The 18,760-nt window shown below is 43.6% G+C and overlaps 1 protein-coding gene across 4 annotated transcripts in view; it reads left to right on the top strand.

The window, feature by feature from the left end:
- arhgef3 (Rho guanine nucleotide exchange factor (GEF) 3) overlaps window positions 1–18,760 on the top strand; it is an 81,176-nt gene that overhangs the window by 20,714 nt on the left and 41,702 nt on the right. The window contains exons 1-2 of one of the 4 annotated variants that reach the window (XM_035388729.1): window positions 7,326–7,598; window positions 13,160–13,219. In XM_035388729.1, the coding sequence (XP_035244620.1) occupies window positions 7,566–7,598; window positions 13,160–13,219 (93 nt within the window). In that variant the 5' untranslated portion in view covers window positions 7,326–7,565. Of the gene's footprint in view, window positions 1–7,325; window positions 7,599–12,815; window positions 12,858–13,156; window positions 13,220–18,760 lie in introns of those variants that run through there. The other 3 variants (XM_035388728.1, XM_035388730.1, XM_035388725.1) reach the window with 3 other exon arrangements.

The following is an 18,760-nucleotide window of genomic DNA, read 5'->3' as shown; positions in this document are numbered from 1 at the left end:
TTGTTCCTTGTAGCTGACAGGGCGTGTATCAGTACTCGTGGATTGCATGTTCATTGCTGGCCTATTTTTTATTTTTTTTTTTTAAAGGTGAAAAATGTGGAGCTGGAACACGATGTTTCAGTGTGGCCGTTTATCGATCGGTCTGCATGCCTCCTGGGCCCTTGTGTGTCTACAATTTTTGTCAAATATTCAAGTAATGTTGACAGGAGACACTGTCTCAGATAACTGCACCTTTGAAGAGATATCAAAGCATTTTATCGCATCCTTAAAATGTTTTATTCTTCTTCAGCAAGAAGATTTCAGGAAGAAAACCCTGAATTAAATCAGTAATTACAGACAGTCTAGAAAAACAAGGAATACTGGGAGCCTCCCTCCTCCCTGTGAAGAGCAGAGCACCCTCCTCGCCCCATCTTTACCAGGGTCCCCCAAGCTGGGTCTGGCCTCTGTTGCAGTGCCTCCCAAGCAGTGGGGCAGGATACACTGGTGGCTTATTGGAGGGGTTGAGCTGGACTACGAGGTTGAGCTGTATGACAAATATACATTACTGTGTATCATACACCTTTCATTGGAATTCATACCTCAAATGCCCCTCAGCATCAACACTTTGCCAAGGATCGGATTCACTTGAAATGTGTTTCTTACTTATGAGGGAGTTATACAGACAGCACTTAAATAGTTTTGTAACTGAGAATTATCCTCTTTGCTGAAGTTGCTCTTTGTAATTGGAACATCGCATTGACGTTGTAAATTGTGTTTTGTGCTTGTGCCTCACTTTGGCGGTCCACCTAGGGGACATGTTTGTATAACAGACATAAATGAATAAATAAATAAATAAATAAGTACGTAAATAAATTAATTAAAGAGAAGCAAAGTGAGTGCAGACTGTGGCAATATCACAGCTTATCCCTTCAAACAAAGGAATGAGAGAAATGTGTGTGCCGGGCTGTTTTATATGAATGTTAATATTAATAATTTACTCTGCAGGTGCTTTCTTACAGTGCCGGCATACACAGCTTTACATAATCAGCGTAACCCACATTTTTCTGTCCATCGGGATTACTGGATGTGCCAGGCTTGTTTGGAATTGTCCTTCAGCATTTTCCCCCAGTACTGGAAGAGTTCCAGCAGGCAGAGGGCTGGGTGTTGAGCCGCAGGGCCGCCCAAGGGGAGTATTAATGAGCCATTAGCTCCTTTAACCTTCCTCTGTTTTAGCTGCTGCCCTACCCCCCACCCCAGGCTCACATCGGCCAGCCGCAGCCACAGAACTTTTCCATCAGGTGGGGTGAGGGTGGCTATCGGTGAGAACCTTGGACCAATCAGAGTTCCCATCTGTTACCATGGGGACATTTTGGGAGATTTTTATTTTAGGTTCAGTGTTATTGTTGTTGGTGTTTTTCCTTTTTTTTCTTGTTTCTTGTTTTTGGTGGCCTGATGCAGGTTTACATTGGCAGCTGGAGCTGGATGGTATCAGGGCCCCATTGTACAAGTGGCTGATGGCAAGTACACGAGGGGTGAAAAGTTCAGCGTGGTGCGAACTGGGAAACCCAAGAACACAAAGAGAAGGACCTTTCTGAACAGCCCAGACAATAAGCTAGGGCCCATATTTATAAAGCATCAGAGTACCTGCGTCTAGGGTCACTGTTAGCCTGTTTATAGCCTAACCATATCCATTATGTGCTAAAACGCTATACTGATCTCAGATCAGCACTCGTACTCCGAGACACTTCATGAACACAGGCGCGGGACCCACCCTGTATTAATATGCGGCCAGTCGCATGCTAAAATGTTTTTGCCATGTCAGAATAACTGCATGTACAGTGCAGTGCGTGTACATTTAACGGGTGCAGTGTCTATTTTCACTGGTGTGCCCATGGAGAGTGTATGACTTGATCTATTGCTAATATAACTTACGTAAAAGATAAACAGCAGTTTCTTATGTGTATCTTACAACCAACCTCACTCCCTCTCATGACCCACAGTTTGGGGGCCACAGACCATAAGGGAGTAGTGCTGGGTGCTGGACCTTCGCCATGTGGCGGTTTGGTCAGGTAAATGCTACACTTACAGTGTGTCATAATGTTGTGCAGAGCACACAGGATTCCCCCAGGGATCAGGGCATTCTTCACGGGACTAAGGCCTTAAAAGGAGCAGAAGGAAAGATAGAAGATGTATCTGGAACTCATTCCCGGCAGTGTTTTCCTTTAGCCACCAGGCCACAGATGGACAGAAACGCCTTCTCTGTTAATCTCCACGTCTCTCTCTGTTCCTGACCTCACCTATCAGCTTAAAGGGTGTGATGATCCCCGGCTGTTTTGTGCTGTTGTGTTGAGCCAAACGAACCAGGCTTGGTTTCCTTAGCACGTTGCTACTTGGCAGATCTCAGCCTTGTGATCAAGGTGCCAGGGACGTGCCAGGGGTTTGTGTTGCCATGGCAGCCTTCCCATTCGCTCGTTATGAACACCATGTCCTTTACACCCACCTGGCTCCTCATCAAAGTCTTCTGCCTCACGAAACCAGTGAAATGACTGATTTCTTTCTGTTTTTACATTTTTCTTAAAAAGTCCCTTGGAACTGCAGCCAAGCTGGTATGAAATGAAAAACATTAACCTCTAAAAGAGTCCATATCTTTAACAAAGGCAGAGTTCTTGAAACAGATAAGGCCTTTGGAGCATGCAAACATCTAAGTCTGCTAACTGAAGAACCATTCTCTGCCAACGCGATGTGAAAGTGAAAAGTTAAAATGGAAGTTTAATTTAAATTTATATTTTATCTCAGATTTTATCCAATTTTCCCCTACCCCAAATTTGAATTTGTTGATTTCCCGCCAGAAACCGTTTCTGTTGACGTCAGGAGGAGATCACATGATGCCTATACTCACTATTTTCACCACTGCAGATGCACCACCCATCAAATACTGCCCATATCGTCAGAGGATAAGGGTCAGCTCAGTTTGTGGATCCGCAGGCATCTGGTCTGGCCAGGAATGGCAGCTAGAGAGTGATGAGTTCTACAGAACTAGAGCCGGCTATGGCGCAACCATGACTCAAACTACCAGTCAGTTGCTGAGCTCACGCTTTTGGAATGAGCGTCTTTACAGTATGAGCCACCCGGGGACAAGTTACTGCCTCTTACACAGTGTGGGCTGAAAATCATTTTTACTGTCAACAGAATCATTTTTGCAATTATTGCAATTGTACTCCTACAATTTGTGTGCAGATATATATTTCAATAAAATATTTCCACGTACATTGTAGGAGTACAATTGCAGTAATTGCCGCTAATGAATAACCTAAAATAATTCTGCTGACTGTAAAAATGATTCTCTATAAATATTTCTTTGCAAAATGCATTACTGCACCTCAATATTTTGCATTCTTTTTTTTACAGTACGTCTATTCTGTGTATTCCCACAGAATAGTAAGTAAGTAAAAGGTGTGATGGCAGGATTTGATGGTTCTGAAGGTTGGTGCAGGTGCCACAGACTGATTTATCACTGTTCAGCTCAGTTAGCTATACTCAAAATTAATTCAGATTCAGGCAGCCAGTGTCTTGGAAATGAAAACTGGATCTTTCATCCCATAAGTAACATGCTTCCTCTGTTTGGAAGGAAAAGCAGATATTTTCATTTTGTGAAGCCATTATGTGTCTACAATCATGGCCTCTAGTTTTAATATTAGTTTTCACTAGTTTCACATTAGCGTTGTGCTACATGCTACATTTACACTGTGATCTGTGACACAGAAATTAATATCTGGCCATATTTGAGTTGTGGTAGCACCAGCATTACAATGGGAAACGAATGGTCCCCAGAAACCCATCTGTAACACCACACTTGATTCCTGACAGAAGGAGAGGAACAATGAGAGCTCTCATTTGCAAGAAAGGGCATATCCATTTTATTTTTAGATGTATAGAATGTCAGAGTTTAGTGATTGATTATGGGAAAGAGCAAGAGGAGGAATAAAAATGCATTTTACTCCCTCCTGTAGTTTACAATAGTTGCCTTGCCCTTGTGTAAGTGATTCCTTCCCTTGGGTAGGTACAGAGGTTTTACGGCCCGACTCCACCCAAGTGGTGGTCAGCTGCATCCTTCCTGAGTTTACTTATCCACTGGGTGTAGTTTAGTCTAACACTCACCCACCCCCACCCCCCACCCCCCACCGCACTCTCAGCCAAGAGTGAGGCTGACCATTGTGACATCACATCCAGTAGATTTTGTTCCACTGCAGCACAGTATGACAGATTTTATAGTTTCACCAGATGCTCAGCTCTTGTGTTCCTTCCATACCTTTTGATTTTGACTGCAGGAGGTTCTAGTTGGTTACAGGAATTTATGGTTTCATATTATTCTACAGGGCATCCGTTGTCACAGTATTATATTTGGTTGCGGCAGATATTTGTACTGTAAGAAGCATCAAATTGCAGCATTTTGGTTTCTGCTGTAGGAAGGCAGAATTTGTAATGTCAAACATATCGTGCAGGGTAACTGGTGAGCCTAAGGAATCTAGTGTGTGATGTCAAGGAGGCAGCTTGACCTTAGTGACATCACATCCAGCAGAGTCAGTTTCACTGCTGTAAAGACATTGTATTTGACCACGCTTCTAGAATATTCATGTGATGTCTTCAATCATATTTCATTTTCAGTAATTGGGAGATAGAGTCTTGCTATGTTAAGAACGCAGAGCTGAGTAGTCTGGGGAAAGTGAGAACTCTGTGGTGTGATGTCCTGGAGGGAGGCTGACATCACAGCCAGCAGTGTGAGCTCCACTAAAATCCAGTACCTAGCGCCTTATGAAGAGTTACTCTACGTTCCTCCAAAGCCATAAAACAAAGATGTCAAAAATTATTTATTATTTACTTATCGCGATTTCTCAAGTGAAACAGCGCATTCAAAAAGCTGCAGCTGTGGAGGTCGAGGTCAGGTGTGCTTTGACTCCTTGAAGCCATTCAGGGACTCTCAGTCGCAAAGATAATCTGTTTAGTTGAGCAAAACCGTGTGCTCATTTGCTACAAACTCAGGTTCGCTCCTTCGGGGCTGTGTTCTGTGACGACAGCACTGAAAAATGGAGGGATTAGAAACGTAAAAAATACCCTCTAACCCCCCCCTAAACTAATTTGCCACAGAGGCTTTTAGAGTTTGGGAGGAAGGAGGCAGCTGGCAAGACACCCCGCCCCACAGATCAGGCTCTATGGTACACCTGAGTGCTGATCTCCCTCTCGCCTCCAGCTCTATATTAAGGTGTTGTGGCAGGCGATCCCACCGTGGCCTGGCCTTTAGCACTGGTTAGCACATTTATCTCTTGTTTAATACAGTCTCCTGGCTCCATGGCAGTCCGGAGGCCGCTCATTGTCAGGTCCGCTTGTGATCCTTGTGGAAACACCCTCTCTCTTTCTCTCTGCCAACAAAAGACTAGAAGACCCATGTTTTCTAATGAAATGAAAGATGTTTACTTAATATTGCTTCTGCTGACGTTTCAACCAGTCAGAATTCAAAAGTTAGGATATGTGCATTTGACAAAATAATACCTACAGTAAACATCTCTGAGTGGGCCATAAGAGACACGTGTGCATAGTGTGGATCACGTGAGGGGGGCATGGAAAACAGCCTTCAACAAAACAGGGACATGTGACATTACGCGACAGCCTTTGAAACAACAACAGGGCAGCCAATTTTGTTTTAGAGAACCCCTTGTACTTCAGCAGCTTCAGAATATTCTACCTTTGTGCTTTCTTTCTTTCTTCTTGAACGCAAGAAGTTTTTGACACAGAAATAATTAATTAATCACGGACAGTACACATTTGGACAGTACACAGACTGTTTCGTAGTGCCTCCTTATAAATCTCAGCCATCGAAGGTTTGGAGTCTGGTCATTCATTGCTTCAGACTGAAAGTTATGAGCTCTCGGCTGAGGTGAAAAAGCGCACCCCAGTTAAACAGTTAAACAGCATGTAATCAGTTTTTGCGTGTTTGACGATGCTGCACTTCAGGGTCTTTTTCAGTTTTAGTTTTCTGGCTGTGGCTGCCGAGCTGCTTGGCTTTCCCCGGTCGTTACTGCGCACTGCCCTTATCGTAAAAGGTGTTCTGAGGTTCGGCTTTGTGTTTCTCCTGTATCCAGGAAATGCCTCACGGAAGTCACTTTGTTTCCAGGAAATGTGAGTCACAGGGCTTCCTACCTTCCTGTTCTGACAAGCACACACTGAAACCGAAAACATCTTAAACCCACACACTTAACGAACTGCAAATCTACGTAAAATATTTTTTTATGGATAACCAGTGAAAGCACTGTTTAGCTTTAAATTATCACTAGTAGATGTGTATGTATGAATATACAAATGTGTGTGTGCATGCACAAGTCCCTGGAAGATGAATAATATTAAACAGATTGAACAGAATGCTCAGTCACCCTTGATTATTAAAATAGTGTATCCTGCCATACAGTCATAAAGGAGGAGTGTGTTGGTGTTATCCTTTCTCCCATTTCCATTGCTGATGCTTCGGACATAAGGGCTGCTTGAGACACTTTTCATCTCTTTAAAGAGAGTTGGCAAGAGTTGTTTGAAGGGTTTGGGTTTTTGTCTTAAAGATTTTAGTGCATCTTGGTTTGAAAATTCAATGCCTTGCCTTCTTCCTAATCTTATGATTTTTGCTTTTACGTGTGTGCTTCAAAAAGTCACAGAACATTATTTGGTGACTGAATGCTTAGTTCTGCTTCATTGTTGCCCAGTATTGGCTAAGCCCAGCCTTGACCGTATTTACTCATGGTTAGAGATGGCTCCTCATATGGTTGCTCCGGATGGTATCTCCTTGGTATGCAATTAGTCTGCTATTAGCCTGAACAGGCTATGGTTTGTCATCTTGGTCAGTTAATAAATGTTTCTGTTGTCATTGTGATTTCTGTTGTGATAATTTTTCTATAGGCTACTTTACTTCAGGTATTTTTACCCTAATTGCACCATTAGAAGAAGTGCGTGTAGGTTCAGTACTTGTGGGGGATCATTCTGTAGATCAGTAGCCCTCTCTGAATTATCTTTAAGGGGTGGTGTGGTTAGGTGGACTTTGCTTTTTCAGACAAGCAGGCCTCCCTCTTCTCAAAGTTCAGTACTGACATCAATAAGAGCGAACAGAGCCCATTGGTAGCGATGTTATCTGGAAGGGCCGCAAGAACTGCGTTGTTTCAGCTCTCTGGAAGGGGGTGGGGGGGGGTACCTCTGCTCTAAGTGCACGCACACATACACACACACACACACACACAGACAACAAAACAACAGCCAGGCTGTCTGAGACAGTGGTCCCTCAGCCCCAGTATAGCAGCAGTCGGGTTTCCCCTTCTCACATCCTGTTGTGGAGCAGTGCAGAGCAGAGCAGTGCGGTGCGGAGCAGTGCGGAGCGAAGGTGAGGTCAGTTGCTGTGTGACTGTGCAAGGGACTCTGGGAGCACGCACACCTCTCTGGTCCCTGTGAGGCTGGGAGAGGACAGGTCTGGCTCTCGCACTGTGTTCCCGGGGGTTCCCGTGGCCCAGCAGCGGAAGAACACAGACGCCGGCGGGGTGTCCCGAGGGTCTCTGATGATGGGGTGCTGCCTCTTCGTGAATCACAGGGTGAGTGAGGCTCCGCGGCTTGAGTCAGCGAGAGGGAGAGCGCTGTCACGTTCAGGGGTGAATCTGAGGGAGTGAGTGTGTGAGTGAGTGTAAGAGAGGGGGGGGGGTGTAAGAGAGGGAGAGTATGTGTGAGTGAGTGTAAGAGAGGGGGGGTTGTGTGTGTGTAAGAGAGGGAGAGTATGTGTGAGTGAGTGTAAGGGGGGGGGTGTGTGTGTGTGTGTGTGTAAGAGAGGGAGAGTGCATGCGTGTGAGTGTAAGTGAGGGGGTATGTGTGTGTGTGTGTGTGTGTGTAAGAGAGAGAGTGTGTGTGTGAGTGAGTGTAAGAGGGAGTGCGTGCATGTGTGTGTGAAGGAGAAAAAGAGACTGTGTGCATATTTGAGTGTATAAGTGACTTGAGTGTGAGTATGTGAGAAGACTGTGTGTTTGTGCAAGAGTGTAAATGTGTGTGTGTGTGTGTGTTTACACTGAAAGACTAGACTTATGCTATCAATGATCGTTTTGTTGTTTGCAAATGATAACAAGTTGTTTTTGAAACGGTAGCAAAGAAAGGTGTCAAGCTTTACTCATTTGTCTTGGTGAAAGCGTGTTGTCTTGCAGTTATGCAAGACGTTTTTGTCCTTAAAGCCTTTGGTGAAGGGACCAAGGAGGGAATCAATGAGCATAAAATAGGAAGTCTGCTAACTGGCTGTTGTGGGCTAAATTAGTATTTTAATTCAATTATGTATTGGTATTACGGTATTATTATTCCATTATGCCAATTCTGTAAATGCTACATCTGTCATTATGTACTCATAAAGACTCATTTATCCTTTTCACTTTTGCTAAAAAAATTGATACTGTATAACACACTGGTTTTATCATTTCTAGTTCTGTGACAGTAGACCGTAGGTGTATGATGTGAGGAATTATACAATGACATCCTGTGACATGGCAGAGTTAAACTCTAGCACATCACTGTTGTCTGAAATGAGTCACCTGTTTTCCCCATAGTCAGCCATTTCTTACTTTTCCAACTTACAGTGAACAGGGAACATACCCAAAAATATACGTTTGAGATGTTCAGAAATATATCCAGAAATTAATCACATGGATGGTGTCCTGAGATACGTAAGGGGGGGTCGGGGGTCGGAGAAGAAAAAAAAATCAAGCACACGTATTTGTAATTAACAGTGGTTAATTGTCATGACTGGGCCCATTTTACACCCGCTGTACTGGAGCCGCTGACTTGTTAGCCGATTGCCTGGTGCAGTGCAGACGCTCTCGCTGTGGCTTGCGCTCTGAAGAGGAAGCGGTTTGCCTGCAAGTGACTACGCCTCTCGAATCGCTGCTAAGATCAGCTCGGTGGATGGGAGCTTGTGCTCACTGAAGCGTGCTGTCTTCCGACACCACCTCGTCTAGCTGCATCCTGGTTTCCCTCTCACCCCCACCCCCAAGCACTTTTATACTAATTTAAGAATGTTTAGGTTTTCTGGGTGTACTTCTATGGTTTTACGCCTCTCTTCTTAGGGTTTGGTATGGGTGTGATCTGTACGTATTCATAATTGGTTCTTCGGTTCTTGGTTCGCATAGTTAAATTGCACTAGAGCTTTAGTGGTGTTGCATCATTACTCGCTGGTCTGGCAATGTCGCTAGCCAGGATAGGCAGTGTAGCTCATATTAATCCGGCGAATGCAATGACATGTAATGAAAATTCTGCGATCGTTCATCTGCGACTGTGCATTGTCAAACATACCTCTCGTAAATAAATCCCACTATTGACTGACTTTTTATTTTGTGGCAGCACTAAAGATGATTCTATGTAATGCAAACCCTGATACTTATACCAATTGTGGCCAGTAGTATTATAGTAGTGTGACTTGTGTCTGGTTATAGTTTTACCCCAGATGTATTCAGATTTCAGTTTGACTGGCATTGCTCTCTAGTGACACATCTGGTCTCCTGCGCCAGCATACATCAGCAGTGTGTCTGGCTGTTTGGCGAGTGTAAAAATTTGGGGGTTGAGTCGGTATACGTCTATGTTGTAAAGCAGTGGCAACCAATTCTGATTTTCGAGGAGCACAGGGCTTGCTGGTTTTTGTTTCGCCTTAAAATCAGCAACACAGCATAAAAATAACAACAAACCAGCAGGCCCTGCAGCCCTCTGGGACCAGGGTTTAGGATCGCTGCCTTACAGGTTCCACATGCAAGCCCTTGCCCTACTGATTTTACGCAGTATTGCTGCAGTAATGAGACCGGCCAAGAGCTACAATGGGGTATTTCTAATTTTTGTTCAAAATGGAGAGGACTTCTTCAAATGGTGACTCTTTGAAGCCCCACCCACTCAAACCTATGCTTAGTTTATCACTTAAATACTGTATATTCAGTGTACTTCCCTTTTTTAAAATAATACTGTTTTCAGCTGTGACTCTGAACTGTGGTTATGCTTTCCTTTGAAGTGCAGATAGCTGTAGAAACCATGACCGTTTTTCCTTTCATAGAAATGGAGCTGTTATTAATGGTGTCTGGTGAACCGCACATGGGGAAACTGAGCAGGTGTGTTTGTAGGAAGTGTAATCTCTTCAAGATGAGCAGGTGGGCCTCCCTGATCACTGTTATCCTTCCCAAGACCCAAATCTTCAAAACATAGACACCGTCAGCTCTGCAGTCGCTGAGACATGGCGGTAGGGTGAACTGGTGGTGGTGGTAGGCGGCTTATCTGTTAAAAAGGTATCCTGTTATGGGTTTCAGAGCATGAGGGTACTGAAAAGAGGGGTCCATTCTCCAGTGATGTTGTGATTTCCAACTTTGGCAACAGCACCAGGGCATGCTGGGAAGTGGAAGTGTTTGTCCTTAGTGGAAACCATTAATTAAACCTAAGAATCCAGAGCTCTTGTGGATTTAAATATTGCCCATGGAGACAGGTGCCGCCATCAATCCATTTAAGTCTTGTGCATCATAGGGAAGGGAAGGATTTTTTAAATAAAATGTCGGGGGAGAAAAGGAGTGAAATAAAACAAAGTATAAAAAATAACTGCTGTGAAGCTCCATCTGCCAGAGGGCTGCACAGACACGTCATCCTCTCTGAACTCTTCACCTGCGTTTGCTTCATTAATACCTGTGGAAACATTCGGGAAGTCTCCCAGTTCCAGTACTGTAAGTGAGTCAGGCGTAAGTACGTACCCTGAAGTTATTTGGGAGGGTGGAATTGATGTGGGAGGGGACTATGTGCCTGGGGCTGCTACTATGGCCTTATGTGGATCAGACAAACCAAAGTCCACCCGGAGCTTTTTGGCAAAATGGTTTTGACGCCCGCAGTTCCTTGTACACAGTCCACACAGCTCCATTCCTGGGGGGCTGGTGTGTTATGCTGAATTTTGTTCAATTATTCTGGCTTAATTTTCTAAGCAGCTGTAAACACCGTTGCTGGTTCAGCCCTATATTGTAGCATTTGCCAACCTTCTTTCACACGCAGCACACTTAGCAAAAATATCCACTGGGTGAACCAACGCTTTCAATATCGCCAGACATTGATCCATGTTAATGGCTGCTGATATTGACGGGGGAAGCTTTGTGATTTCGTTTGCAGGTTGTTGATCTGACACTGTACGCATAATGACTTTGCATATGGCTAATATCACTGGTTCAGCAACCGTGTGTAGCTTTTGTATCTTAGCCGCAATTTTTTGCGAAACTGTAGCCTCAAGTCCTTTCTCCGACACTGCTGCACACCCACTTTGCATTTTTGCGACTTTGAGATTGATCTCTGACCCGTGTCCTTGTTAGTAAGCGAGAAATGATTGGTACAGACATAGTACTTCAGTTTGGTTGGAGTCATGGTAAAACGTTTTCACCAAGAATACATGTGTATCAGCTACAGCCCTATCTCATGACCATATCAGGAATGTTGTCAATGAAATGCTGATGGTACATATTGTGCCCCCCTGCTGTAGAGCGTAGGTGATCGCTCAACCCTTCGCCCACCACCGACTCTCTGATATTAGTCACGGCTGTCTCTCCCTGGTTTCGGTGTGAGTGGACCTGCTCTCTCTCTACCAGCTCATGGTGCCTCCATGATGACACCCTCAGCAGCTGATTGTAACCGCTTTCCTTGGCTGGAACGAGCTGCTCTGTGGAAGCTCATTGGCTGAACCGTGCAGCAGTGTGTGCTGGCTTGGCATTGTGGCTCAGCAGTGCCATGGATGCTGGTTACTGTGGCGAATAAACGTACTTGAAATTGTTAATTCACCGCGTGCACTGTACAGAGCAAGGGATGGCTAAAAAAAAATCAGAACAGGATGGTATCAGTTGAGATCATCAGGTCCATTCAGGGCCTTTAATAGCACCAGTGTTTGTGTAAATCACAAGGCAGATTGAGTCCATTAAAATCTCCAGTGATTGGTCTTGCAGGGGGAAATTAGGCTCACCATGTAGAAAGGCTTTGATTAGGTCTGGAGCTCTGACATATTCCACAGATTGGTCATATCCCAGGTCTTTTTTTTTTAGCTTCTGATAAGCAGGCGCCTTTTTAGCCCCAAATATTGGAATTATTTTTGTTTAAATTGTTATAGCATGCTTTATGACTTTATATGGTTTTTAGCTGTTTGACTCTGTCTTTATGTTTATATGTATTACATTATATTACATTTATATTATATGTATTTGTATTATGGTTCACACATTTAGTACATAAATTATGTCACATATAAGCATGTTGGTCTGGGAATGTTTCACATATAAGTACGTCTGTGCAAATAGTTTTTTAAAACATTTCCTGTTCTTGGAACTACTGGTAAAACAGATGTGAAATGGACATATCTGTCACTGTTACATATAAATATTGAAAAACCTTTTTTTAATTTAAAGTTAACACAATGTTCTCATACATTGTAAGTTGTACTGAATAACAGCGTCTGCTAAATGAATGTGAAGTAAGCAAACAGAAAATTTTCACCAAAACAAGGAAAAATGTAACCGAGAGATAAACATTAATAAACGGTGCACAGTTTCAGTATTTTTATAACGGTATTGTTACTGTGCGTTCTCTCTCGTGCCTGAGCATCAGCAGTTCGAGGCGACCGAGGCACGTGAGCTGAGTTTTGCACTCAAAGCTAAAAAAAGAAACGTGGTTGTTTGCGTTCTCACAACATTCCCTCTCTCTATCGGCCCAAAGCGGTGTATTTCAACAGTGTTATCTAGGGCACATTATGCAGCAAGTAAAGGACTGAAAATATCCAGAAAGCTTTCAGGCAGAAGATGGAAACAGAGTGCTGGATCACAGAGGTGCTGTACAAGCCTGCAAACAAGGCCAGGGAGAGAAAGTCTGATTGCGCCCTGTCATTTTTAAATTCAGTGAAATGAAAGTGAAGGATGTACACGTTTCTGTGTGTGTGTGTATGTGGGGGGGGGGGATTCTGGAGACGGTGTTGCAGGTAATTTGCGTACTGGAACTCTTACACAAGTTATACACTTCTGCATGAAGAAAAAGGTTTCGCCATCACCTCTCGCACCTCCTGTTGACGGGAAAAGGAGTTGGATGTACACTCAGACTCAGTGTCTTTTATCCTCTTTTGTCTTCACAGAAGAAGAGGAAACAGAGGAGGAGAGAGGCCGACGCCCTGAGCCTGTGCAGTCTGGACATCAATGTGAGTCTAAAGGCTTGTTGCCATGACACCACGTATACCTACTGCCCACAGTCATTGGGAAGTTCAGTTGTGCGCAGAGGTCTTTGTTACGCAGCATGATTTAATATTGGGGCTTTGGGTATGTAATAATACACGCTTGGGATATTGCACAGAACATCAGGAAAGCATGATTACCATTAAGCTGCTCTATTAACTACCGAAGAACATGTGGCATTGGAAAAACACTGATTAATCCACAACACAGAGCATGAGTCACCCAGCTGAGGTATAATCTATCTTTAGAGGGTTACTTTTTCAAGGTGTATACAATATGCCTTTGGAGATAAAAAATACTTGTACTTACACTCAACAGTAAACAAACTGAGTCACACAAATTTGTTGCTGGTTTATAGTATGTATAGCTATGTGCAATGAGTTTGGTTAATGTGGGGCACAATATGTTTGAATGTGAGACAAATAAACAGTTGAATTATGTGCTATTTCCAGTATTTTCAGTTCCTGTTCAGTTCTAATGGCTGTGTTTACGTCTGTCATCTGGGCTCCTTATATGTTCTATTCACAAAGGCGTCTGAAAGCGGGGGGGGGGGGGGGTTAGGGGGTTGGGGGGAACGGGAAATAGCCAAACACAACATTTCTCGTAAACGGCTGGTTATTCCCCATCAGCTCCATGTCTTATTTTTATCCTTTGAAAGGCCACCCTAACACCGTGTTGGTGCTGATTGGTGCAAAGCGGCTGAGGGAACGGTTCGTTAAATAGGCTGCATGTCTACCTGTGCAGCGCTCTCGATATGAGGGACCGGTTATCAGTATTCACACAACAGCTCCTCCATTCGAAAGGCAATTTACTGGGCTTTTCTCCCTTGCTCTCTACTCTCGAGCAACAGCATTCCCACAACAAGCAATTTTCGGGAAGCAATTTTTGGGTATTAATAGAACCACCTGATTTTTCCTGTCTATATTGTTGTTGTTTTTTGCGGTCTGTTTCAGACGTTCTGAAACCTGATTGGTTGTTGGTTTTGAAAGCCAGTCAATTAGACTACAGTTGGTAGCTGGAAGGAGAGGCTCAGCTTGACTGCACTGCTGGGATTGAAGTAGGATATAGTTCTTGTTTCTCAAGGGTGCAGGAGCACTAAGCAGATGACACTAGATGATATGTTGTTAGTTTTCAATTGGGCAATGTGATGGGAAGCAATGAGGGCCAGTCTACCAAAGATTCAGCATGTACAATCCTGAAGACCCATTGTGAATTAGTTAACCAACTGGGAAGTAATATACTTTAGAGTGTACTGTAGAACACACAGCACTGCATTATGTGGTTGCTTCATTAAGTCAATATTAGACTCAGCCTTTCTTGGATTGAGATCATTTGTGGTAATTCAATGCAATTCAATTATATCTGTATAATGCATTTTACAGAGACACTGTCACAAAAACATTTTATATAAAAACAGGAAATACAAAAAATTGGCCATTGCTGAGCCAGAACCCCCAGCAAGTGAGGGGAAAAAAGCTCCCCCCTGGGAAAAGAGAACACTCAAACAGTGACCAGGAAAAACTCCCCCGTGGGAAGAAATTAAGTGAGGAACCCAGATGTAGAGGGGGAAGCCATCCTGCACTGACAGGCCTGGTGTCAGGAATTATATTTATGTTTGCATGCTCTTCAGAAACACATTTATAAATAAGATAGTTTATTAAAATACGTTTAAAAATCAGACTCTTTTGTCTTTGAGCATAATTTTTTTTTCACATAGCTAGAGGACCTGTTTGGGACTGTGTGGGTATATCTAGTGCTGTATGTCCATCCTGAATTATATCCAAATTTATCCAGATAAGGTGGTGGTCACTCTAGTTTTGAGTCATTTCTCCAGACAAATAGATGGTCACTCTAGCTTTGAGTTATTGGCTTGATGTACCACAGTCATTAGGCCCCCTAATTAAGCCTTTCACTGCTCTATGCTGATCTCAAAGCCCCCCCCCCCCCCCCCCCTGCTATTGAAAGCAGTAGCGCATTGTTTATGAAACTGGAATCACGACCAAACAGTTTCAGGATGGAATATGTCAGCCTATGATAGATGAGCCTACACAGTTTAAATCTCAAGCAAGATATATGTATACCTGCACTTCTACAGAAAATCCACCCATACAAATCAGGATTTTAGCAGGTGAAACGCTGGGGTTCATGGGGTGTCTGTCAGGCATTTGAAAGGCTGTGTATTAATCAACAGTGTGGGTCTGTGAGTTCTTTGGAATCCTGGAGATGGATGCAAGATTAATGGTATGCAATCTTTCTCCATTATACATGGAGGAGGGAAGCATCTGCCTCCCCCCCCCCCCCCCACCCCCCCCTCCAGGTGCATTCCCATCTCTCCCCTTTAAGCCTCAGAGAGAGACAGCTGTTTCTTGGGTAATTGGTGAACTAGAAGGGACAGGCATTCCGTTCCAGTAATGTGTGATGTAAGAAGCACAGGGTTTATTTATGCATGGACTTTTGCATCCCTCATCATAAGCCAGGCTTTCTACAGCATGAAACTGCTGGTGGCACACATTAGTCCATGTGAAGCCATTATGAGCCTTCATACAACAGGATATCTGTTCCATAGGCCCATGGTATCAGTGCTGTGTGATTACAGTAAAACTGTATAACTTTGTTATTCAAAGTTCAATAAAGAGGCAAGATTGCATCTGGACTCTAGTTTTCTCATGTTAAAAATCAGAGGAGTCGTTGTACTAAGGGAGCATTTTGTTTATTTTCCAACCTTTGTTGTTTTAATTTCCTTTCGCAACATTCCGTCCCACCTCATTTGGTGCAGAAAAGAGGTGTAGAGTGTACATTAATTACATATCCAGTTTATCTGTAAATTACCAGGAGTCTGGGACACCTGCCAAGCCTGGATGAATGTGTTTGTGGTGTTATTATCACACTGAGCAGACAGAACTGGCTGTACAAACCAGTGCTATCTGGTGTTTGGTTATTTCTGCTCCACATCTTTCTCATAGTCTGGCCCCCAAAAGATTGAACCTGCCACATGTAGAGGCTCACACAGAAGCTTCACCGGTGCTCATCTGTGGGAAAGCTTTATGCCTGAAATTCTCACACGGTGGATGTCTCTCCCTTCTGCAGAATGAGGGCTAAAATGATACAGTGTGTCTTAACTCTGTGACCAAATGCTCTTTCATCCATGTGACCCAGTGCTGCAGCATAACAAGCTGCGTTCCCTGGCTCATAAACTGCTGCCTATTCTTTAGCACATTTTTAAGAGCACCTGATGGCGAATCCCTTCCCTAGTGAAATCCTAAATTACAAATCCAGTTTGATGGCGATGAATTCTGAAAACAATAACGTACCGTAGGTGCTAACTTCTGCGTTCTGTGCCTGCTACATCGACTAAGCTGGCTGCTTTCTTTAAAGAGAGCCAATCAAACAGCAGATTCCTCACTCCAGACGACACAAGACGATAAACCTAAGGCCTGCCGTTTAAACAATGGATTATACCTGTTGAACTTCCCTGCGTGTCCACACAGGAACGTTCTGGAATCTGCTTTGGGACATTTTCTCCCCTCCCCTGGGTTTTTCTTTTTTTTCATTTTTCAGCATGAGGTCAGCAGCGTAGAGCATCAAGTGATCATGGGTGTTCCGGAATGGAGACCGTCGGTGAACAATGACGGCTGTGGTTGTGTAATGGGGTGGGCGGTGGTGACACTGTCCCCTGTGCGTTTGGGGCAGTATTTCAGTGAGACAATGCTCGCAGTGTGATGTCTCACTGACCATTGTTCTTGGCCAACTTTGCCCTCGCATTACTGATGACTCAAATGACTTCAAATTTCATCCGACTGAAATGTTCTTTTTGCTTTGGCTGTGGTTATATATAACCAGCCTGTTCTGGGGATTTCAGTAGGCTGTTTCTTTCTTTTTATTTAAATGTAGCGTGGACATTTGCCTTCATTTAACAAATGGCAAAAGTTAAAGGAACTTTCCTCTTGTGTATTACACACCAAGCCAAAAGTTTCCAGCAAATCATCGCTAACACTAATATTTCAGTACTTTGACTTGTTTCTCTGCGTGATGGCTTTTTTTTTGCTGGGGTGGTTTTGATGAGTGTTGTTAAATGTTAGGGAATTGTGAGTTATGATCCAGAAAACTTTGATATGTGAAAAAATATTAAATCGTATTTCCATAACCTTGCCAACTAGAAAACTATATCTTTGTTTCTGTGTTGTTGAACTGAAAGAACAGATTTTTCCCCTTGGCTGATTAATTTGCTAATTTATCAATGTAAAAGTTTGCTACACAAAGGGTAATGGGGTGGTGATGTTGTTGAATGGGAAAGGGGAGGGATTGGTGGTGTTTGTAATATTATATTTTTGATAATTCGAAAGAAACAATCTGACCTTGTTGGGCCGTCGACTGAAGGGTGAAAATATGGGATGGTCCTGCACAGTCTTGTCACCCTACACAAGTTAGACTGGGATGGCTTGGCTGTGGTTAAGGCCGGGGGCTTGGGCATAAGCAGGGAACGCATGCCTGCTTCGCTTCTGTTCAACTGCTCAACTGACCGCCATGTATTGAACCAGTTGGCTGATATCAACAGAGCTGGGTGGGCTGTGGGGGTTGTCGGCTAAATGAAATTGGAACGGGGGTGGGGGAGTTTTGGGGGGGGGTGGCAGCACTACTGTTTCTGCATTTGGTGTCCCACTCCTGACAGTGATGTGGAAAACACACTGATCGTTATCAGTATTGATCGTTATTAGGGGCCTGTGGTAAACAAACATGCTCCCGGCTGCATATCTGCGGCTGCCACCCGCTCTGTTCATACACAGTAATGTGCTGAGAGATGATCGATGCTGTGAAGTATAGGCTAATTGCGTGGGGCTAATAATTTTTCCCCTCTGGTGCTGTGCTCATTGCATGTTCACAGTGCAATCTTGCATCAGTAGGACACTCTAAGCGAATGGAAACCAGAGAACTTTGACTTGAGTGTTTCATTTCAGCTGAAACCAACCTGAACTCTTCAGAAACACAAGGCTCCTTGAGCAGCACTGCACCACTCTTTGATGTATGACAGCAGGATAAGTGCTTTACTGTGTTTCTCCACCCCCCCCCCCCCCCCCCCCCCCTTGACTGTATTGCGTAAAGTTTGTAAAGTTGAAGGTCTCCTCTTCAGTCTCTGATAGAGAACTTCTGTTTTCAACCCATTCTGTGTGTAATAAATCAGGTCTGCCTTAACAGCTAATTGTCTGTCAGACCCTATGACTCATTAGTGCAAACTGCACACCTGCTTGTGATTAAAATACGCATGGCTTAAAAGCAGATGTTTGAGAGGAGCACTAGGCCATTTATTAAGAAGCAAAATCATAGAGTGCAGTGGATGGAGATGGAAATTTTAAAAAATTGATACTATAATTTAGACTAATTTTGACATCTCTTAAGCTGTACTTTATTTCTTTGTAGTTCAGTTTTGGTGTATGCTATAATGCTTAAATTAGATCTGACCAAAGACAAAACAAAACAAAAAAAAAGTGTTTCAATGAGTAGCTGTACCT

The sequence above is a fragment of the Anguilla anguilla genome, chromosome 13, assembly GCF_013347855.1.
Source record: "Anguilla anguilla isolate fAngAng1 chromosome 13, fAngAng1.pri, whole genome shotgun sequence".
Taxonomy (NCBI): Eukaryota; Metazoa; Chordata; class Actinopteri; order Anguilliformes; family Anguillidae; genus Anguilla; species Anguilla anguilla.
Note: the sequence above shows the minus strand (reverse complement) of the source record. Positions and strands in the feature narration are given on the sequence as shown.